A 24073-nucleotide genomic window follows, 5' to 3' on the forward strand; every position below is an offset into this window, starting at 1 on the left:
CACAGGTAGCGGTTAGTCCAGGCATTCTCAGCTGGGGCAATAGCAGCCCCAAAGGGGTCTTGGGGAAGCAAAAAGTTTTAGAGATTGCCATGGTTTATGGCATTCCAAAATTCAAGCCAACATGACAGAATCACATCCCTTGGTATTTAATTCCTCTCGTTAGAAATAAATTAAATCAAATACTAATTTAATAAAGTTAATTTAAACTAAAATTTCTTGGGCATGAGGGCACACTAATACAAAAATAAGGTTGAGAAAAATTGGTATGTATGGTCCATCTTCTGGACTTTCTCAACTTGCTTCCCAGGGTCCCTCCTCTCTCACCAGCCCTTCTTGCTGCCTCCAACCATAGCCTTCCTTTTCCTTAGACTCTTGGCGGCATTTGGTGTTGCTGACCAGTCCCGTTCAGTTAGGCCACCTTGTCCCAGGCACTGGCTATGACTAGCGGTACTCCTTACTCCAATCCTCCCTTGGCCCCACATCCTCACCACGTGGTTCCCCAACAGTCTTCTGACTCTTCTCCTTCTACTGCCCCTATATTTGCAGTTCCTCTGCCCCTCACATGTGCCTCCAGAGCTCCACTCTGTTTGTCCCACCCCAAACTCTGAGTTTCTTTTCTTCAGAGGCCCACTGGACCACTCCACCTGGATTTTTCATGACATACATTTTTCTTCCTCCAGGAAGCCCTCCCTGCCTACCCCAGCCCCTTGGTGCTTTCCCTTCTCCTATAGCATTTAGTTTGAAAGATTTGACAAGAAAGAATATATGTCCTTGTATTATTCTCTCATGGCCTCATGGGGGTCTGTTCTACTTTCCCACTTGGATTTTAATTTGAGAATAAAGAAAGTGATAAGTATCTGTGTGCTCAGTGTCCAGCCCAGTTCTGGACACCAAGGCAGGCAGATGTGGAGGTCTTTAGGGGCCAGGGAGTGCCACAGCTGAACACAAGGTGCAAGATGCCACTGGTCAATGGTCCTTCCCACCAGGAGGGTCAGCTCAGCCTGGGCCCCAGACAGACTGCCGTGGGAAGCCACCTTCTCCCTTTCCCGGGACTCCACCTCACCTGGCTGACTCCTTCCACTCCATCTGGTCTCCATCGTGCTGCAGAGTGTCCATCTCTGTGAAGAGGGTGGGGTTGGGAGCCTCATCTTCCTCCCCCAGGATGTCCTGGAGCTGCTCAGCAGCTGGAGACCCTGCAGAAAGAGGGCAGCAGGGTCTGCTGAATGGCCTGCGGGAGGCTAAGGGCTGCAAGGCCAACTGAAATGCAGCAGAAGCCAAGCTCAAGGGAAAAGTATTTCCAAAGTTAGTAAAACTAAGTCCAGCTTCCAGGTGAAGCTAGACTCAAGCCTCTGTTGGTTAGACGTGGGTGAGATATTCTTCGCAATAAAGGGGATAAGAGGATTTGGTCTTCATTCAGACACTAGGGTCTTGTAGCTGACAATGAAAAAGGATACAAAATGGCCAAAGGTGGGCAGCAGCAAGGACGGGAAACAGAGAAGTGAGAAGTGAGGAAAACTCTGACCCAACTTCAGCATAACAAACCCAGAGGGACCCCTTTTCCCACTGGGCGCCAAACCAGTCAACTCCCAGTGTTGGCCTTGAAGGGGCAGTCAGCCTGTGAAAGGACGTGCTTGTACCAGTGTGCTGGGGGAGCCCACCTTCTTCACGGGCATGGTGACAACCTATTCCTGAGCTCCCATGCTGCTTTCCAACTGCCCACTGCATGTCACCTCCTGGCTGTCTCTCAGGTACCTCAAAAGTCAGCGTTCCAGCACTGAACATGTACCCTTCCCCACACATGCTTCTGCTTCCTGTTTTTTGGGGTTTTTTTAAGATTTTATTTGACAGAGCACAAGCAGGGGAATGAGCAGCAGGCAGAGGGAGAGGGAGAAGCAGGCTCCCTGCTGAGCAGAGAGCCCGACATGGGGCTCTATCCCATGATTGACCCTGGGATCATGAACTGAGCCAGCCAGGCATCCCTTTTCTTTCCTTTCTTTATTTCATGAAAGTCTACTATGTGCCAGGCATTGTTCCAGGTGTTGGAAAACAAAGCTGGAATGAAGGCCCATACATCCCTGCTCTCTTGAATGTCTATTCTAGTGGTAGAAACAGACAAAAACAGGTAAGCAAAAGCATAGCGATCATTTCAGGTAATGATAAGCATTCTGAAAAAAGATAAAATAGAGCAACAGGAGAACTACATTAGAGAGATTGGTTAAGAAAGACCCCTCTGAGGAGTGTGTGTTTGAATTGTGACTTGGAAGAGGAGAATGAGCCACTTCTGCATTTCTGGAAAAAGAGTGCTCCAAGTGTTTCACAGACCCTGAAGTGAGAATGTGTTGGCCGTTGTGTCTAGAGCACGGTGAGCAAGAGAGAGGCAGGATGTGATGTGGAAAGCCTTGGTTAAAGGCATAGCTGTCCACCCAACTGTACAGGCTAGACACCCTTGAGTCATCTTCACCTCAACCACTTTCTCTCACCTCCATCCCCCTATTGAAAGTTTTCAAGAATACTTCCCTCTTCACCAATCCCTTTGCCCCTGCCCAGTTCAATCTCTCATTGATTGTCTCCTGGGCTCCATCAAGTCTTCCCCTTCCTCTTCCCCTCTCCGTCCCCTCAATTTATCATCCCCACTGGCCCTCACTCATTCCTTCATGGATTCTCAATGGTCAATAATTTCAACTACTTGGTCATCATACTCCCCACTCTTATTCCTTGACTTCCCAGTAAAACCAGGCAACCAATGGCAAACAAGAATTCACTGGCCCAGTCCACCTCTACAAGAGTGTCCTGGGGGCACAGGGAGAGACAGTGTGATATTGTGGTATGGTGGAGACAAGGCGCACAATGGGCTTGCAATCCAGCTCGATGTGGGTATGAATCCAAGAGTTGCCACTTGCTCATGGGTGTTTAGTCTGAGTGAGCAGGGTTGTTGGGAGGAGCAAGGAGGTAAGTCAGATAAGGAGAATAAGATGCATGACACGGCCTGGAGTGTATCCCCTTCACCACCAACCCCAGCACCCAGGCTCATGAGCCCTGATGGAGAAAACCATCCAACTGTGCAAATAGAGGGTTTCCATTCCAGCAGGTCTCAGAAGTGCCGCTACCTCCCACACATTCTTGTCAGCACCATGTCCCATGTCCCTCGATGCCATTCCTAACCTTGTTCCTCTCTACAAGCCTCTTGGTCCATCTCCTACCCACCTCACCAAGGAAATAAAGGCCTCCAGATGTGAAATCCATTGCACTCTCCCTTCTAGTTCTTCTGTACCCTTACCACTTTGTAGTCCATTTTTGAACAAAGGAGTCCTTCCTCCCACTTAATCTCTGGCCCTATTTATTCTCTTCTGCTGGATTCTTATTTTATCAACTAGCCTTTCCTTACCTTTGTCTTCAACTTCCTATCTCCACTCTTTTTCTTCCAGCCTATAAACAGTTCTTCCTAACCTAGAACATTCTCCCCTGACCCCGCCTGCCTTCCAAGCTCTCTGCTCTCCTTTCCCTCCAACTTCTTGAAGTAGTGGTCTCTACTTGCCATCTCCACTTCCTCCTTGTCCAACCAGTTTCCAATCTGCTGCAACTGGTTCAGCCCTACCACACTAAGGGACAGAAATTTCAAACTGGCAGCTCAAAGTTATGTTTAATTTAGCCCTCACAGAGTATAAAAGTTTTTGAAATTGTTGCTAACATAAAGAATTGTGAGATTTCATAGAACAATCCAGATTTCTGAAAATTCAGATGCTCTGATGACTGTGCCTACATTCCTGCTTGGCAACAATCAACTAGGGCTGAGTGATGGCTGCTTTTAGGTGGGCATACGTATTTTTTAAAAGTCCTTCTATTTGAGTATAGTTGACACACAATGTTATAGGCATATGCATTTTAGTTTGCCACAGCCCCCACTGCTCCCTACTCTACCCTACTAATCTCATTTATGTTATGCACCTGAGTTTACAACCCTGCCCTCAGATCACTCTTCTCTTATTCTCAAACCAGTAAATTAATAAAAGCAAGCAAACCAACAAGTCTGGCTTATCAGTGGTGCTTACTGCTCCCTCTGAACGGACATTCTACTCTTGGGTCTCATAACAGTACTTTCTTGATACTTTTTCCTATGTCTTTGTGGACTCCTAAGTATCTTTCCCTGGGCCCCTCTTGCTGGTCTTATTTAAATCTTCATCTTTCCCAAGATTTTCTCCTTGGCCTTCTTTTCTTTTCTCTTTCTACACTCTACACTATCTTGTGTTCTTTATGGCGTCACCCTATAGATGAGGTCACCATGTCTCCAGACCCTGCCTGTATTGAGCATTTCCAACAGTCAACTGGATTACTCCAGCTGGGAATTCTGCAGCCTTCGCAAGTCAACCTCAGTATATTCAAAACGGTTTCCTTATTCCAGCACCCCAACCCTGCCCTTCTCTGTTTTGAATGATAGCACTGCTAGCTACCCAGCCATCCAGATAAGAAATACTGGACTCACTCCTGAAGCCTCTCTCTCTCTCACCATTCATGTCCAATCAGCCACTAACTTCTTTCCCTTGCTTCCTAAATGCTTTTCAGCCCTCCCCCCCCCACTTTTTTTTGCACACTGCCTCCATTTTAGTTCAGGTTCTCATTATTTCCTGATCCTATCACTGTGAGAGCCTCCTACTGCTCCTATGGCCCCGGTTGCATAATCCACCCCCCACTCCCTATGTGGCAGCAGTTTGCTTTTAAAACATTTCAAACATATTCACGTGATACACTTCTGGGAGTCATGGTGCTCCTTGGGCAGCACCATAAAATATTTTGCATAGGAGTTAGAAATAAATTAATAGTATTTTCTGCTAGTAAAATTATCTGTATATAGCTCAATCTACCTTTAGATGAATTTTATTTCTGAATTTTTCTGTTACTTTAAACATAGTCTTTTCATTGGGTTGATTGCTGACACTTGCTAGCAGACATCAAAGGTTAAGGAAGTTTTATAGAAGAAAAACTAACAATTGAACAAATAACTTTATTTTTTTCTTTAGACTGGGAGCAGACTAGGACTCTGATTCTGAGAGGACATACCAATTCTCCATGAAACCGGAGTTCAAGAACTACTCTTTTAAAATGTAAATTTGATTATGTTACTCTCCAGGTGAAAAACCCCTAATAGGCTCTGCATTACTTAGAGCTGAGGGTCTAGGACATGGCTCAAAACAACCCTTGTGATCTGGCCCTTACCTGCCTTTTTAGGTTCTATCACGTTCCTCAGCCAAATACCCGAGAACCTGGTCACCCTTAACCCCCGATACCCTTGACCCCAGCCACTCCCAGTGCCAGATACCTTTGACCCCAGCTATCTCTGACCACAGACACCCCCAGACCCCAGCGACCCCCAATCCCAGATGGCCTGCACCGCAGCCACATCGGACCACAGACAGTTCTCTGAAGAGGAGGGCACCTCACGCCCTGGATCCTTCTGCCTACTGCTCCCTACGTTTGGAATTCCCCTTCCCCTTCAAGGCCAGATAAGAAGACAATAGATGGAACAGTCATAGAGAGAGGAGACAGGGCAGAGAGCGGGATGCCTGAAGCAGCCCTGTCTGGGACATTACCTGCTCCCTGGAACAGCTGAGCGCTGCGGTCTCCGGCTGTTGGCACTGCCTCTGGCCCCAGCCTGTTTCTGCTGCTGCCCCCCTGGCCACTGCCTCCAAACGTCCTCTTCCCCACCAGGTCACAACAAACTCACTTTTGTTTCCAGTTAAGCACCAGGGGAGGTGTGGGGAGAGAAGAGGGAGAGAGAGACAGAGAGAGAAAGGCAGAAAGAGAGGCAGAAAGAGAGGCAGAGAAGGAAGGTGGGAAAGACTGGGGAGGTGGAGAGAGAGGGCTGTATGGGGGAGAGAAGAGAGATGTAGTAAGTGTGAGAGAAATTGTATGTAAGAGAGAAAGGCTGTGTTGAGGGTGAATTAAAGATACCGTGGGTATGAGAGAGGTGTGTGTGTGTGTGAGAGAGAGAGAGAGAGAGAGAATGTGAGAGAGAGCAATGTGAGGGGCGGGGGTCCTCAAGTGCACTGGAGAGAGAAGGGCTCAGTGGCGCCACAGAGGCTCCAGCAAGCAGCCGAGGCTTCACAGCAGCAGGGGCGGTGGCGGCGGGCCTGTGAGAGCGCCGGCGGAACTGCCCTGTCCCCCCTCCCCCATGAGGGCTGCAGGAGAGCCCAGGCACCTCGCCTCAGGCCCCTTTATAAAGGCAGAGGTAGGATTTGCCGGGAGACTCCCTGGGGCCTCCTTAAGAGCCTTGGCCACAGGTGAGCTGGTGGAGAGCTGGCTGCCAAGGCAGCGTTCTCTCAGCAGGACACGGCCCCAGAGGAGGTGGGTGGTTTGGGAGGGTTGCTGTGGGGTCTCGTGTTTCAAAGCAACCACGCTTGGTCAATAAAGCTCCATGCACCTGGCTTCTCTCTGTCGCCAACTCTAAACCCAAACTCCTCATCCTCTCTGTCTTCATCTACTTCCATGACAAAGTGCCAAACACCATCCCTCCGTGGGTGGTTCCTGAGAGCCCGAGGACGGACGGTGGGAACTGGTCACTTGAGGGTGTGTGGGGAACCCCACTGGGGAATTATTTTGCTCTGCTGAGAAATTCCTAATCTCCTGGGTTCGGTTCAACAAGTGCTTACTGCCTACTTAGAATGTGCCAAGGTTGATTAGAGGTCACTGGGCGGCTGCTGCTCCGAGGGCTGCTCTGTCTCTGCGCTATAGGGCGGCGTTCAGCCGCTGTCGAATCCACAAGCCCTTTACTTCCCAGATGAGAAACTGGAAACCCAGTTCACACCACAGAAGGCCCCAGCAGGCCCCAAATTTGGGGAGCCTAGAGGAGAGCAAAGTCTGCCGACGTCCTCTAACCCACACTGCCCACCCGTGGCTGGCCCCACTCATCACATTTTCATACCTGAGGCTCAAGGATCATGGACGCTCGCTTTCAAGTTGAGGAAACAGCAGCGGAAGGGCAGGGACGTGTGTTTAGGTGCCGGGCTCCAAGCAAACACCACCGTCCGGGACTTTCTGCCACGGCAGACTCCTCAGCAGGACAGGACACGGAGGAGACAGGCCCCTCCCCAGGGTCCCAGGCTCTACAGGTCACACTGCAATGTGGCTGAAGCCAGCCCATCTCCTGAGCGCCCCTGGGTGGCTACTACACGCCACACTAGGTCAGGGGCTGGGGGTGGCCCCGAAACACCACAGAAACACCCAGCGAGAGCACCAAGGACGCCAGAGGCTTCTCTTTATTCCTGCGGTGCTTTAAGAGCCCAAACCTGGGCTTAACACCTGACTCCGCTAATTACTAGCAGTAGGAGCTGGCAAAGCATGAAGCTCTCGGAGCCTTAGTTTCCCCCTCTATAAAGTGGGGCTAATCACGCATACCTCACTAGACCGTGGTGGGCATTAAGTGAGATAATATATGTGATGGGGCTGGCACAGTGCTCAGTATACACCAACCACCCAGTACAAGCTCCAGCTATTACCATTGCTGTCAATGGGTCTGACGCCTTTCTCCCTTATTACCAGTCATCAGCCTGGCCCTTTTCAAATTGCAAGGGCTCGATCCTTTTCAGGCTCTAAATGCCCACACGGCTTCCGTGCTACCTCCTGACCCTCCACCCCGAGGCCCCTCCACTCTCTCGGCCCCTCCCTCCTGCGCACAGAAGGCTTAGCGCAACCACATGCAGGGCTCCCGGATCAGGGTGACTCTAAAGCACTGTGGGCCCCACGTGCAGGCAGCACATCAGAAGTTAATCCCCATAATGAGAAACGCCACAGATAATAGCCCCTGTGGTTGACAGCACACAGCTGAGGCTCACATAGTGACGGCTGGAGGACTGCGCTCCAGCAGCAGCTGCTGGGAAAAACATAACCGAGCAGGAGCCAGCTTCAGGAAGCCTGAGAAGAGAGGCAAGCAGAACTGTGCTTTCACTGAGTGGGGACTGTCCAGTCACTGGATGAACAAAGCACAGAATGATCTAGTGGACTACAAACCAGCAAGGCTTCAACCCTAGTAAAGACCTGGAAGGCATTTAGGACAGTCAGGAAGTCAAGACGAGGACTTGGTCCTGGGGCCCTGGGCTCTGGGGGAGCCCTTTCAGAGGTTCCCTCCCTCTCTCTTGGACTCCACGCGGATCTCTAGTTTGCCAGCTTTGCAAGGTTGGAGTCTGCCTTGCTCCGGTCATGCTGCTGGCCCCCAGCACAGAGCTCACACAGCATGGGCACTCAATAAATATTTGCTGGGTGAATGAATTTCACTGATTAACACTGAGTGTATCAGCTGGGATTAGGCTTGGCAAGAAAGGAGCCAAGGACAAGGGAATGCTGCTGGGGGTGGAGCTGGGTGGGGACTTTGGATAGCTCAAGGCCACTGAATACTGGGGAGTGTGAGACTGACCTAGAGTTCTAAAGCCATTCTTGAAATTGTATGAAGAGGGTCTCGAGAGGCGATGTGAAGGCTCCAAGTCCTAATTTCATGGACAGTAAAGTTCTTTTTCGAGGAAGCTCTCCTAAAACTCCAAATGTACTCTCTGAGAGAAGAGGAAGAGAATCTGCCCCCGTTAAGTGTTTACAGGGATTTAGAGATTTCAGCCCAGCCCATACCCCTCCCCAAAATGATGACCCTCTGGCAGCTGTGTTGGTGGAATGTAGGACCTGTGCCCCTTGGCTACAGGTAATCAGACCACGAACAGTTCACTGATCATCTGACCCAAGCCTGGAAACTTTGAATTGGGTCTCTAAGATAGCTGGGGTCTTTCCTGATGGTCTCCGGAAGAGAGAGAGCATGTAAACTGGAAGACAAGGGCACAGAAGATGCAGAAAAGGCTACAGATGGAGGGGAATGGAGCAGAACCACAGGAGAGGCAGAGGAAGAGGCCATCCATCCTGGAGAGGGGATTGAGAGGTGCTGTGTCCACTTGCTGAGCCTGGCTGTTTATTCTGCTTTGGGACCGTGAGAGGCTTCTTTGGTCTTATGATATCAACAAACACACACACACACACACACACACACACACACACACACATTCCCTCCTTGCCCAAGCCAGCTCAGATAGGTTTCGGATACTTGTGATCAAATTACCTTCTTAATCATGAGTGCCCCTTATATGAAATTCTAGGGTATGGAAATTTTCTTCTATGTACCTTCTCAAGAACCCCAAGTGTAAGAGTTATAAAGGACGTTGAGTCACTGTAGTAAGAACAGTTAGGATAAGAAAGAATGGGGAATTAGTAAATGAGGGGAGAAGAGCAATGGCAGAGCAGGCCAAAAGCAAGAAAAGAAGTAAGGTCAAGGCAAAGTAACCCTGGCCCTGGCCCTGGTGGAGGGCGGAGCTGCGCCAGAGGATGGGCGGAGCCTGGCAAGGGCACTGCTGGCTCCCTTACAGGCCCGTGGGTGGAACCAAGGCTGGAAGATCTTGGTGTGCTGGGCAAGCCGGAGACTCACCCAGATTCAAATAAGAGGTTCCCTCAGCCTTCCCTGGGAAGGGCATCAACCTCAACAGGAAATCAGACTTGGAGCATTTGCAGGAGACTCCCCAGAGAAAAGAGAACAGTGACACTCCTCTCGCTGGAGCCCTGCGGGAGGAGGTTCTAACAGTTCTGGGGAGACAAAATAGTAAGAGGCAATTGATTGTACCATAGCCATTATTTATCGTGTAAGGTGTGTGAGATGTTACCAATAGTCTTCAATTCACATGTTTTGTTTTAGTGACAATAAATGCAGTAAAGTGAAGAAATTGTGATTTAAAATCAAAACAGACAGTTGCTGCGTCTCCTGCCTAGGCCATCAGGGATGTGCGGCCCCGAGTCACACAGGGAATCCTGACATGGCCTGCAGAGGCCCATGGGGAGGGGGAAGGGGGAGAAGGAAGCGGCAAGCCTCTTTCAGGTCTTCGAAGGGCTAGACTTAGAGGAGACGGTCTCTGTGTTTAGGTCCACTCATTATGTGGCCTCAGCTGTGCGAAAATGGGCCCTGAGCCGTGCGAAAATGGGCCCTGAGCCAAGGAGGGGCGGAAAGAGAAATTGCTGTGACTGAAAAGTGAGGGGACTGGGTGTGTGTGTGTGAGGAGGGGGCTCAGCGCTGAAAGCAAGGAGATGTAAGGGGATTTGGGAGGGGACAGGGGCTGGGCAGGAGTCCCCCCAGAATATGGTGGGAGGCTGGAACTGCAGAGGAGAATGCCCAGTGGGAAATTTCCAGTGGCCAGAGGATTTTTAAGAACAGGGATGTCTAGTATCTCATTTTAAAAATTGTGTATCTCTGCGACATTAAACTTGGTTCTGAAACTCTGGCAAAGCCTGCCCCTCACAAGTATGCCATATGTGACCAATTCTGGGGAAACCAAAGAAGGTATGAACTCCATGCCTGAGCTGGCCTGGAGGTGAAGGCAGAGGACAGGTATAGGAGGTGAAACACAGGGAGATGACAGGGAGGGACTTGGAGCCAGGGTGACACTGAGATTGGCAGCCCTGGGAATACACAGCAATTTCGGCAAAGACGTGGACCTCCCCCAGGATGAAGCCAGGGAGACCACTTCAGCTAATTCTCCAGGAATACAGTAAACCTGGCTAACGTATGGTGTATGAAAACTATCCAGTATTAGCACTTTCCTTGGTTCACTTGCAAACTTGGACTCTCAACCCCATTTTCCCCTCAAGGTCTTAAGGTCACTAACTCAGGATTCTTTTCTAATAGGATTTTTTGTTTGTTTTTAGAACAGCCCTCATGGCTAGGGAGGGAATGCTGTATATGTTGATAACTCCAGGAGATCCAGGTTTTAAAGTGTCAAAGGACAAGAAGAGAGAGAAAATACATGCTTCTTTTGGGAAATATGTTTTAATTTGCTTTCCTGCCTGCCCCCCCCCAGCCCAAAGGGGGCATATAAAGTCTGGAACGATCCTCATTCTTTCTCCTTTTTTGTCTTCCTTTCTCCTGTCTCTCTCCAAGTTGTATTCTTCCAAGACACAAATTTGTAAGGTACACAAAGGGAAGGTAGCTACCCCATTTTAAAGCTTCAAACTCTAAAAGAACCTCGACTGTCTTTGCACCTATGTTGGAAATAGCCTGTTTCAGGAACTATTCTGGAGGAGACGCTTTAGAGACAAGTATGTGTTCTGTCTCAACCCGTGCTCCTTCCTCATCAGAAATGACAACAGAAGACCAAATGAAATATATCCTTGATCCTAAGGCCCTGGGATGAAGCTCAATATGAGGCTGAAATGCCTGGCTGGATAACAGCCTTTCCCTCCTTTATTGCTCATCTTGGGGTGGTTTTAGCAACCCCAGAGTTAATACCGGGCAAGTAGAAGAAGACCTTAATAATTTTTCACACCCCTCCCACCAGAAGGATCTCATAAGCCCTTGGTACCAATAAGGACAGCCAAACCAATATCCACTTGTAGAGGAAAAAGACTTGGGATCCTTGCTCTTAAATTGGGTTAATGTGTATTAGTTGAACTAACATCTATTAAGTGCCTACCACACACCCACCATATTATTTATTTCTTGCCTGCCTCAGGAGGGACTCAGCAAACTCAATTTTAAAAGGGCATCTCATCCCTATATGTGTGTGTGGGGGGTTTACAGGTGAATGCCCCAGAAGGGGAAGGTGAGGCATCCAGATCCAACATGGGGAGCAGAAGGTCTTCCCAACAGGTTGCTTGCCTCTGGGTCTCTGATGTTCCTACCCCTGAGCTGGTCCATGTGCGCATGCGTGGTTTCATCAGCGCTCATCTCTTATGCTAGAAAGCTCCAAGGGACTTCCATTAACCCATCTCCCATATAGACACGTTTACTCTGAAAAAGCCACAGGCCTTGGTGGACTTGGTGCCAAGGAGAGCAGTTGTTCAGGGCAGCTGCAAGGTTGGCCTTTGGGAGCATGTATGTCAGATCTCTTCCTACAGGGACACTGAGACACTGTTACTGTCTCTGATATTCCTTTGAAGGTTTAGATGGTAAAATAACTAATTTTGCCTTGCTGAAGACAGTGGAAATATATAATAGAGACCATGAAATACCATTTATTGTGCAGATTTAGGATATGCTGGGGTGAAATCATGTCCCTAGAAACAGTGAAGTCTCAAAAGAATAAAATGTCACAGCTGGGCTCTAAGGATTCCAGTCTTTTCACTTTTCTTAAGATTAAGACTTTTCTTTCCACAGGAAGGAATGAAAGATTGATTTTTAATCAGCCCAGAACTGATTTCTGCAGCAACAGCAGAAGGCCTCAGGGGATTTGCTGGCCTGGGAGAGAGCTTCCCAGGGGTCTGCAAGCTACCATGCAGGTGCCTAGACAATTCTGTACCATGCCTTCAAGCTCCGGTGAGGAAAGAGGGTGGAGGTAATGTGATGTGAAATTCAGTTTACTGAGCACAATGCCTCCTGCCAAACAGTCAAGTCTGTGGTTAGGGCAATGGCTGTGTGGCCCCTAGGAATTTGGAAATGAGGAAAAGAATTAAACCATGAAATCAAGTTGGAATGGATCAGAGCGGAAGTCTCAAAGTCACTAGAGAGAGAGACGGGGCTCAGCCTGACTAAAGGTGTCCCTGGGCAAGGAGGTCGGTCTGCAGGGGCAGCAGAGCAGGGGGTGCTGAGACCCCTGACCCCAGTGGGACATCACTGAGTCTCCAGAGGATGTCGCCCCATCTGGGCTCCCCAGCAGATGGCTCCCCCCAGATGCGCCCCCCAAGAACTCACGGGTCCTGCTGACATGATCCACATTGCTGTCCCGGCTGCTTCCCCTGTTGCCCGCGCCAGTCAGTTCCTGCTGCGGCTTGTCGGGCTGGAGGCCCCAGCAGACCTTTTGCAGGCCCGGAAGACGTCCCTGCTGGTCTCTTTTCCTTTGAGGGTAACTGGGGACTGAAAGCCCAATGTGGATGGAACGGCAGTCTGTGGGCACAGCAAAAAAAGGGGGGGGCAAGGATTACTGAAAATGGGCGTTTCTCCCTAATGTCCTGCAATTACAAAGAGCTAGGGCCACCAAAGCAAAATGGAAGACATGGGATTCCTGGCCAGGGCCACTGCCCCGAGTCTTGGGTTTGACAGAATTCCATTTCTGAACAACCCAGCAGTTGCTGGAAACGATACCCTTAGTGCTGTAGTTAGAACTCAATTGGAATGAGCAGAACTCCCATCACTTGTCCAGAACATCAGTAACCACGTAACGCTTATGACACATGGCCTGGGAGATAGTCCCTCAGTGAGTCACAGATTTAGTCCAAAATGCCAACCCCTCTCTTTGGGAAAGCTGTATGTATTTCCACTGAGGGCTGCTTTTACTCATAACCAAAGACTACATAGAATATTTACGAGAAAAGTGAGTGACTAAGGATTTCTCAAAGCTGGTTTTGTATACTAGCATTTTCAAGAACTAGAATCACCAAGAACCTTAATTTCAAATTCCACTAAGAAGCCTGGCTGCTCTGTGACGCCTCCGGGGGCCTTTGCACACAAAAGTCGCTGAATTTTTCCAGCTCTCAGGATGGACATTCTGCTATCAGTGTTACATATGTTGGCTTGAATTGGTCAAAAGTTTTTAAAACAATCAATAGATTTAGTTTTATATTTACAGAATAATTGAGCAGATAGCACATAGGAAGCTAGACTTCCATCCTACCCACCCTCAGACCCCCACTCCACAAACAGTTTCTCTTATTTTTTTTTAATTGAGGTAGAATTGACATATAACACTGCACTCGTGCAAGGTGTGCAACATACTAACTTGATAGATGTGTATGTTGCAAAATGATCACCACAAGAAGTCTAGTTAATATCCATCACCCCACACAGCTGCACTTTTTTCTTGCAATGAGAACTTTTAGAATCTATTCTCTTGACAACTTTCAAATATACAATACAGATTGCTAACTATACTTACCATGCTGTACACTCCATCCCCAGAACTTATTTATCTTATAACTGGAAGTTTGTACCTTTGACTACTTTCACCCCTTTTGCCCACCCCCAAACTCCTGTCTCTGAAACCACTAATCTATTCTCTGTTTCTATGAGTTTGGTTCTTTAGATTCCACATACAAATAAGATCATACAGTATTTGTCTTTCTCTGTCATTGCCGAGACTGCCAAGGAGCTAACCCTCTGTGTTTTCTTCTTGGCATTTTGTTGTTTCAGGTGTTACATCAGTCTTCTATCCATTTTGAGGTGTGTGTGTGTGTGTGTGTATGGTGTAAGATGTAAGATAGTGGTCCAATTTAATTCTTATGCATGTGGTTGTCTAGTTTTCTCATCAGGGAGACTATCCTTTCCCCCACTGTATATTCTTGGTTCCTTCATCATAAATTAATTGAACTTAAAAGTGTGGCTATATATCTGGGCTCTCTATTCTTTTCCATTGCACCATGTGTCTGTTTTTATGCCAGTACTATACTGTATTGATTAGTATAACTTTGTAATATCTTTTGAATCAGGAAGCGTGATGCCTCCAGCTTTGTTCTTTTGCAAGATCACTTTGGTTATTCAGGGTCCTTCATGGTTCCATACAAATTTTAGAATTATTTGTTCTATTTCTGTGAAAAACACCATTGAAATTTTGATAGGGATTGCATTGAATCTGTAGATTGCTTTGGGTAGCATGGACACTTTAAAAATATTAATTCATCCAATCCGTGAGCATGGAATATCTTTCTATTTATTTGTGTCTTCAGTTTCTTTCATCAATGTCTTATAGTTTTCAGCGTATAAGTCTCTCACCTCCCTTGTTAAGTTTATTCATTCCTATGTATTTTATTCTTTTTGTAGCAATTATAAATAGAATTTTTTTTCTCAATTTCTCCTGAAACTTCAATATTAGTATATAGAAATGTACTTTTTGTATTGATTTTTGTATATTGATTTTGTATCCTGCAACTTTACTGAATTTGTTTATTAGTTCTAATGATTTTTTGGTGGAGTCTTTAGGGTTTTCCATATATAATGTGTCATCTGCAAATAGAAACGGTTTTACTTCTGCCTTTCTAATTTGAATGCCTTTTATTTCTTTTTCTTGACTAATTGCTCTGGCTAGGACTTCCAGTACAATTCTGAATAAAAGTGGTGAGAGTGGGCATCCTGATCTTATTCCTGGTCTTAGAGGAAAAGCTCTCAGCTTTTCATTGTTGACTATGTTAGCTGTGAGCTTGTCATATATGGCCTTTGTTATGTTGAGGTACATTCCCTCTATACTCAGTTTGTTGATATTTTTGATAATGAATACATGTTGAATTTTGTCAAATACATTTTCTGCATCTATTGGGATGACCACATGATCTTTATCCTTCATTTTGTTAATGGGGGTATATCACATTGATTGATTTGCAGGTGTTGAACCATCCTTGCACTCCTGAAATAAATCCTACTTGATCATGGTGCAAGACCCTTTTAATGTATTGTTGAATTTGGTTTCCCAATATTTTGTTGAGGATTTTTGCACCTTTGTCACCAGAGATATTGGCACAAAATTTTTTTTTCCCTGTAGTGTCCTAGTCTGTTTTTGATATCTGGGTAATGTTAGTGTCATAAAATGAATTTGAAAGTGTTCCCTTCTCTTCTATCTTTTGAAAGAGTTTGAGAAGGATTGGTATTAATTCTTATATAAATGTTTGGTAGAATTAGCCAATTAAGTCCTCTGTTCCTGAACTTTTGTTTGTTGGGGGGTTTTTCATTGCTGATTCAATCTCCTTACTAGTAATTTGTCTGTTCAGGATTTCTGTTTCTTCACTACTTAGTTTTAGTAAGTTGTATCTTTAGGAATTCATCCATTTCTTCTAAGTTGTCCAAATTGTTCACATATAACTTTTCACAGGAGTCTCTTTTGGTCTTTTGTATTTGTGTGCTTTCAGTTGTAATGTCCTTTCTTTCATTTCTAATTTTATTTATTTGAGTCTTCTTTTTTTTTTCCCCCTTGGTAAGTCTAGCTAAAGATTTGTCTATTTTGTTTGTCTTTTCAAAAAATAGTTCTTAGTTTCATTGATCTTTTCTATTGTCTTTTTAGTCTCTATTTTACTTATTTCTTCTCATATCTTTGTTATCTCCTCCCTCTACTAACTTTGGGCTTAGTTTGTTCTTCTTTTTCTAGTTCTCTGAGGTGTAAAGTTAGGTGTTTACTTGGGCTCCTTCTTTTTTCTTTTCTTTTTTTTTTTTTAAGATTTTATTTATTTATTTGACAGGGAGAGAGACAGCCAGCAAGAGAGGGAACACAAGCAGGGGGAGTGGGAGAGGAAGAAGCAGGCTCCCAGCAGAGGAGCCTGATGTGGGGCTCGATCCCAGAATGCCAGGATCATGCCCTGAGCCGAAGGCAGACGCTTAACGACTGAGCCACCCAGGAACCCCTCCTTCTTTTTTCTTAATGTAGGCATTTATTGGTATGAATAGATTACCCTATTATTAACAATTTGCATTAGTGTGGTACATTTGTTACAATTAACCAACCAAAATTGATATATTATGATTAGCTATAGTCTATTGTTTACATTGTTTCACTCTTAGTGTTGTATAGTTTAATGGGTTTTGACAAATGCATAATGACATGCATCTACCATTATAGTATCATACAGAATAGTTTCACCAGCCTAAAAATTCCCTGTGCTTCACCTATTCATCCCTCCCCTTCCTGAATACTAAAGCTACTTTCCTCTTTTGGGCCTTTACACTTTGTTGTCTTTTCTTTTTTTTCTTCTTTCTGCAGAGAAATGAGAATGGGTGGGGTAAATGAGTGGGAAGATCTTTTTCTCTGCTTATGTGAACTGCAGCAAAAATGTTTGACAACCACTAGTTTAGGATAAGTTTGAGTCTGGAATTCCATGGTGACAATTTTCCAAAGAGCAGGCTGGACAAAAAATATTATTGTAACTACAGTAATTCCCCCTTTCCACAGGGGATATGCTCCAAGTTCCCTAGTGGATGCCTAAAACTGCAGACAGCACTGAACCCTATATATACCATGCTTTTTCCTACACATACATACCTATGATCAAGTTTAATGTATAAATTAGGCATAGTAAGAGATTAACAATAATAAATAATAAAATAGAATAATTGTAATAATATTTTATAATAAAAGTTAGGTGAATGAGGTCTCTCTCTATCTCTCTCAAGATATCCTATTGTGCTGTATTCACCTTTCTTGTTGTGAAGATGCAAGATAATAAAATGCTTACATGACGAGATGAAGTAAGATAAATGACATAGGCACTATGACATAGTGTTGGGCTGCTACTAACCTTCTGATGATGTGTCCGAAAGAGAATCTATTTGCTTCCAAACCATGGTTGAATACGGGTAACTGAAACTGAAGAGAGTGAAATCACAGATAAGGGGGGACTACATCTTTTTAAAGCCCAAGGACGGCAACTGAGAGTTGAAAGCTGCTGCAGAATGGGAAATTAGACTCTGTGTTCTTACGTCAAGATCTACATTAACTTGATTTTATTTTCCTTGAGGGGAGGTCTGCCTCTTGGCTCAAACTTCTGAAATGCAGCTGCTAATGTCTGGGCATTCATTGACTGTAGATATCACACAGAAACTACATCAGCTGAACCTTGGAGAAGCATATCTACCTAAGCCTTTTAGAGATATGTTGAGTGTCTACTCTGGTGAAAAGACTCGATGAGTCATTCCTAGGCATGGGAAAGTGAGTTTAGCTGGATGTCAGTGTCCAAATCTCTTTAGAGCCCAGCTCACCTGAGCTTACCTCACTGCTCACTCTTCGGAACCTCCAGTCTTTCTTGGCTGTAACCAGGAAGGTGAGGTGGAGATTTTTATGAAGTACAGCCTTGCTTTCTAGTGGACCAATATCAGAATGTTGGGTGCTCCTCCTTCCTTCCCTCCTCTCCCTCCAGTATGGTGTGACTTCCCTTGCTCGAGTCTACCATTTCTTTTTTTTTTAAGATTTTATTTTATTTATTTATCTGACAGAGAGAGACAGCCAGCGAGAGAGGGAACACAAGCAGGAGGAGTGGGAGAGGAAGAAGCAGGCTCCCAGTGGAGAAGCTTGATGTGGGGCTCGATCCCAGAACATGCCTTGGGATCACGCCCTGAGCCGAAGGCAGACGCTTAATGACTGCACCACCCAGGCGCCCCACAAGTCTACCATTTCTTAAGCAAGCTGTTATTCGAGTATGCCATGGACACCAGTAAGAGGTAAGTAGTTTTAATCTAAAGGCTTAGCAAATGAGTTCCTATTCTCCACCACTGAGGCCAGGAACAGATATGAGAGGCAGCTGATATATCAGAAAGACCTCTGCCAAGAGTCACCTGCCCGGGATGCTCCCTGGCTTGTTCTTCACTTGCTCTATGGCCATGAACATCTGCCTCTCAAGGACTCAGTGTCCTCACCTATAATGTGGGAATAAAATCCCTTCTCTACTGTCTGGGCAAGGTTTTTGAGAAGATATAATGGGATGGTATATGGGAACATCATCAGAAAATTGTAAGGGCTATACACATGAAGAATATGCTTATTAAAGAAATCAGGGGATATAGGTATCAGGAAAATATGTTACTTTCTGCCCTGGATCTAACTTGTCCCTTTTCTTCCTCGCTCCCATCATGATCATCAGAGTGTGGCTGAGTAGCTAGTGAACTGTGGAGAATGGCTAGCCCTCTCCCAAGCCTCCTCCTTCGTTCTGCGGGACCTCTCCACTCACTGTGAACATCTTGCAGTTTGACTCAGGACAATGCCAAGTTCTCCTAGAAACTCCTCAACGGCATTCTTCTCCATTGACAGCCCCAAAATGGCTCTACACATTCTGCAGCTCAGCAAACATCCAGCTGGGCAGTGAGATTAGTGTTTCCTCCAAGTGGGGCTGGGGCAGTGGCAGGACAGTAGCCTGTCTGGTTGCCTCTTCATAAGTCCTGTGGTTGCTTCTCTGTAGAGTGTAGGAATTTAGGTCTTCTGCATCAGCGATTTTGGAGCAAGAGATACCCCCATTCAATATCCTCTTGCACTAGTTTTAACGGAGCTGTCATTTTTAGAATCTATATAATGGTGGCATCTTGTATGGTTTGCAGATCTTATAAAATTAGGTAAGTTGAATTTTGTGTTGGGGATGCTATGCCCTAATTCATAGAAACAAAGCACTAGTTTCCTGTCTTTGGCCCAACTATGTGGTCTCTTTAAGATACTGTGAAGCCTGGTCCCATTGGATCCAGAGAAGACACCATGCGTGGATCAGGGAAAGGAACCAGCTCTCTAGATTTCCCCACTGGAGGTATGTTATAAGGATATTTAAGAAACTGGCAGACACCCCTAGGATTTGCATCAAGTTCTCAAAATGACCTTACCTTCCTGATCCTGACATCTTCTCCTGTAGTTAGCGGGGTCCAGCTTCCCTACCCCAGCCTTCTCTTCTTCCACCTTCATAACTATAAAAAATGAACACAGCCTCAAAATACATACAACACAAAAAGGTAGGATTCAAGGAGAAATGGCCAGATCCACACCCATAGTAGGACACCCTAAAGCAGATGAAAAAACTAAGGCAAAAGAATATAAAACAAATTGAAGAAGCTCAAATAACTAACTCTAACAAATAGAGAACAGATCTCTTTTTCAAGTACAAATAGAACATTTATAGAAAGCACATATCTAGGTCACAGGAAAGCCTTAGTAAATTTCAAAGAATCTGTATCATACTTCTACAGCAAGAATGTATGTGTGTGTGGAAGATGTAAGATATTCTTACATATATATATATATATATATATATATATATATATGTAATACACACACACATATATATAACTTTAGAAACTAAAAGTAATTTCTACTCATGGATTTAAAAGGAAACCACAATGGAAATTATTAAATATTTAGAACTCAACAATTACAACCACTAAATGTTGAAACTTATGGGATGCCACATATTTAGAGGAAACAGGGAAGGAAGTAGAGGAGGGAGGAAAATAAATGTGATAAGCATTCAACTAAAGAACCTAGGAAAAAAAAAAGAGAAAACCCAAAGAAAGTAGAAAAATGTAAATAAAAAATAGAAAACCAAAAAATAATGAAATAGAAACAAGAATAGATGGTTAATAAATCCAAAGAAAATTATTTGAAAGATTATTAAAATAGGCAAACTATGCAAAACTAACCAAGAAGAAAAAGGAATATTCATGAGTAAACAATATTAGGAATGAAAAAGAGACATAACTAAAAATATAGTGAAGAATTTAAAAATTAAAAAAGAATGCCATGAAAACTTCATGCCAATACATTTTAACTCTGATAATAATAATAATACCATTTCAATGTGCCAGGAACTATTTTAAATGCTCTGCATGAATGACTTAATTGCGTCTTCTCAACAACCTTATGAGATAAGTAACATTATTATTTCCATTTTACAGATGAGGAAACTGAGGCACAAGAGCTTAAATGACTGCCCAAATGAAGGAACAGAGATTCAAACCCAGGCAATCTGTTTCTGGAATTAAAGCTCTTAGCCATGAGGCTGATAAATGGATATTTTATTAGAAAAATAACAGAAGTGATCAAAGTTGACTTTAAAAGAATTAGAAAACCTCAATTAACCAATAACCATTAACTGAAATGTTTCTGGGAAAATCATTACAAACAGCCTTTCCCATATACCATGTATAATTATTGAACCTGGATTATAGGTTCAAAAGGATCATCATTTTTTTCTATTTTTGTTTTGTCTGATTTTTTTCCTATAGTGAAAAGAAAAATAAACACCAGGAGCAGACAGTTTTAAAAAAAATGTTTTATCTGAACCTTCAAGGATTAGATAGTCTCTAAGTGATACAAAATGCTCTTGAAAAGTAGGGAAAAAAAAGGAAATTGGAGGCAGTAGATGCATCTAAAGACCAGAATACAGGGTAGAACTAAAAGCAGGAAAGTTGGTTGAAAATCTTCATAAGGGGTCAATTAAACCCTCAGATATCTCTCTCTCAGGCTCCAGGCTCTTAGAATGAGCCCCCCTCTAGAATATGGAGGGGTTAAACCAGAAGACCTCTGGATAACTAAGGGCAAGAAGGAGTCATTTCATTGAGGGAGAGGTGGGGAGAGGATTTAAGCGAAGGCAGTAAGCCACTCAGCCCTCTGCCTACTTGATTCCTAGAACTCTAATGAAGGTTACACACTCCAGGTGGGAAATTGGAGGACTTACAGATCCTGACATTTTGGGGACCTCTAACAAATGGTGAGGGCTCCACCCAATTGCCCAGCATGAGTCTATCATTCCATAAGTCCAGACTGTCAAAAAGTTGTTTGACAGCTCCACTCCAAAATGATGGCCAGCCAAGAATCACCAGAAAGAGACCAAAACAAACAAGAAGAGAGGAAGTTCAAGGGAACAGGAGCAATACAGGCAGCCAGAGAACGATTTAAAAAGCAGGTAATTCACATCTTCAAGTAGACTAGAAAAGACCTTGTATCCATGACAAAAAGAAAACTAGAATGCTATAAACCTGGAACTTTTAAAGAATAAGAAAGAACTTTTGGAAATTAAAGACATATTAGAAGAAAAATTTCAGTAAAAGAGTTGGAACATAAAGTTGAAAAAATACTTGAGATAATAAAGCACAAATACAAAAAATTTCTTTAAATAGTAGGAAAAAAACAAGGAAATCAGAGGACCAATCCAGGGGTCTAACATCAAAGCAACAGAAGTTCTCAAAGAGAGATCAGAAAAAATAATGGAGGGGAAATTATTTAGGACCTGAGAATATTTCCCAAACCAGCATTTGAATTTCCTGGTGGAAAGAACTTGCTGAGAGCTCACAAAAATGAATTTAAAACAAAATCCACTCCAAGTGACATCATTACAAAGTGTTAGAATACCACATATAAAGAGAAGACCCTAAAAACTTTCTAGAAGAAGAAAATCAGTCACCTACAAAGAATCAGATGTGAGAACTGGCATTGGACACAAGGGAAGCTATAAGACAATGGAGTTATGCCTCCGAAAGTGAGAAAAATTTATTTCCAACCAAGATTTACAGTCCAAACCAAAATATCAAATGTGAGGGTAGAAAAAGGGCATTTTGGGGACAAGAAATGTCTTAAAATTTTACCATGTATGCACTTTTTTCAGGAAGTAGTTGAAGGAAGAACTCCAGCAAGATAGAAGTACATCCAAGAAAGGAATATAGCATCTAGAAAATGGGATTCACCACAGAAGATTGTTACAGCAGGCCCTGGGAAGAAGCTGTGTAGCAGTCCAGAGAGCAGTGGGTGCATCTTAGATCAGGCTCTGCATGGGTTCTCCAAGAAAACCTGAAACTCATCAATTATCTGGATGTGTTTCACTGTTTTGAGAGGATACCAAGATTCTTTCAAGAATAAAGAGTCATGGAAAGGAAAGGTGATCATTGAACATTATGTAACTCAAATGTGACCAATATTTACATAGTCATAATACATAAAAATGAATACTAACTTAACCAAAAACTGTGATATAAGCAGGGCTGGTATTCCACCAATGTGCAGTATTATGCGTATGTTGTTGTTTGTGGCTGGTGTTCAGGTGTCCATTCTAATTGGTCAGTGTCAATGCCATATGGGTTATTAAATACTTTTAATTTCTACATTGGATGTAACTATTGCGAGAGATGAGGATTGTCAGGGGGAGGAGGGTTGTAAGACACTTGTAGAGGACACTGCTAGCTACCTGCCCGATGTCCATCCCCCTTCCTGTTCTGATTTTATTCAGGGCAGCAATGAGGCTGACTAAAAACAATCACTTCCCCCAATTGCCCTTCAGCAATCTCTAAAGAGATATAGGAGAAAGAACCTAGGATAAGATTCCTTTCCTGGATGAAGCCTCTGAGGAAGAAAGTTCCTCCATTGTTCCTTCTTCCTTCCTGGATAAGGTTGCCAGATTTAGCAAATAAAATAGAGTTTCCCCAGTTAAATCTGAGTTTTATATACCCAATTAATACTTTTTAGTATAACTATGTCCCATCCAACATTTGGGACATACTTATACCAAAAAGATTACTCATCGTTTATACGAAATTCAAATTTAACTGGGCAGACTGTATTTTATCTGGGAAACTATTTCATCTCTGTATCTGAAGCATAGACATGATGCCCGGAAGTGCAGCAGCCATCTTGCCATCATGGAAATGGAGGCCACATGCTAACTGTGGATACAAGGGGAGGAAGGATCCTGAATCCTTAATGTCTTCACTGAGTCATTCTACAGCACTGGACAGCCCACACTTGGGTTTCCCATTATGGAGAACAGTTAAACCACTTGTTTAAATACTATAGTTCACTTTTCTGTTACTCAAAACCATACCTGGGTCATAGGACAAAAGACTCTGGGACCATATTTACTGGGCAAATAAGATTGGGTTCTGTTAGTAAGGAAAACAAGGGGAATGGGCACTGAGTGGTCATGTAACAGTGTCTGCTACACTTTCCAACACCCATTCCCTCCTTGTCTTGCCTATTCTGTTCAGGTAGAAACACAGGGTCCTTCCCCAACTCCAAGCATGAATTGTGATCTGTCTAAATTATTTATGATAATCATATGGCCTTTGACCAGTAACCAATCTTAGGACTAGTCATGTAACCCTATCAAGCCAGTGAGATTTAAATGAAAGTCCATTGGGTAGGACTTCCAGGGAAGCTTTTATTTCCCTAATAAAAAGTGACAGACCCCTCTGGAATGCACATTTGGCCAATTACCCTCCCTATTTTTCTGCACAGACCTTGGACATGAGACTTCTAGATGAAGCAGCCCTCTTGCAACAATGATGTGACAGGTCTGAAGAGCAAAGGCTCGGGCTGAGGACAAAACAGAAGGCTAGAACAAATCTCGGTTCCTGATAATGTCACTGAGCTCCAGACTGCTTATCTCTGGGCTTCCTGTTATATGAAAAGAAATCTACTTTTCATATTTAAATTGCTAGCCAAGGTTTATGTTACTTTTAGCTAAAGACCTGCCCAGGGGTGCCTGGGTGGCTCAGTCAGTTAAGCATTCAACTCTTGATCTCAACTCAGGTCTTGATCTTGGGGTCATGAATTCAAGTCCTGTGTTGAGCTACACACTGGGCGTGGAGCCTACTTAAAAAGCAATAATAATAAAAATGTAAAAACAAAGA

The 24073-nt window shown here is 44.3% G+C and overlaps 1 protein-coding gene across 1 annotated transcript in view; it reads right to left on the reverse strand.

Moving 5' to 3' along the window:
- The window catches only part of SLC4A5 (solute carrier family 4 member 5), an 88252-nt gene extending 68891 nt beyond the window's left edge, over positions 1–19361 (reverse strand). Inside the window, exons 1-3 of the mRNA XM_087863565.1 lie at positions 19283–19361; positions 12701–12892; positions 1064–1193 (exon numbers count right to left, since the gene is read on the reverse strand). Of these exons, the coding sequence (XP_087719691.1) occupies positions 1064–1193; positions 12701–12892; positions 19283–19361 (401 nt within the window). The remainder of the gene's footprint in view (positions 1–1063; positions 1194–12700; positions 12893–19282) is intronic.
- Positions 19362–24073: the final 4712 nt, after the last annotated feature.

Source organism: Ursus americanus, chromosome 7 (assembly GCF_024610735.1).
Source record: "Ursus americanus isolate L20-20 chromosome 7, mUrsAme1.1.p, whole genome shotgun sequence".
NCBI lineage: Eukaryota > Metazoa > Chordata > Mammalia > Carnivora > Ursidae > Ursus > Ursus americanus.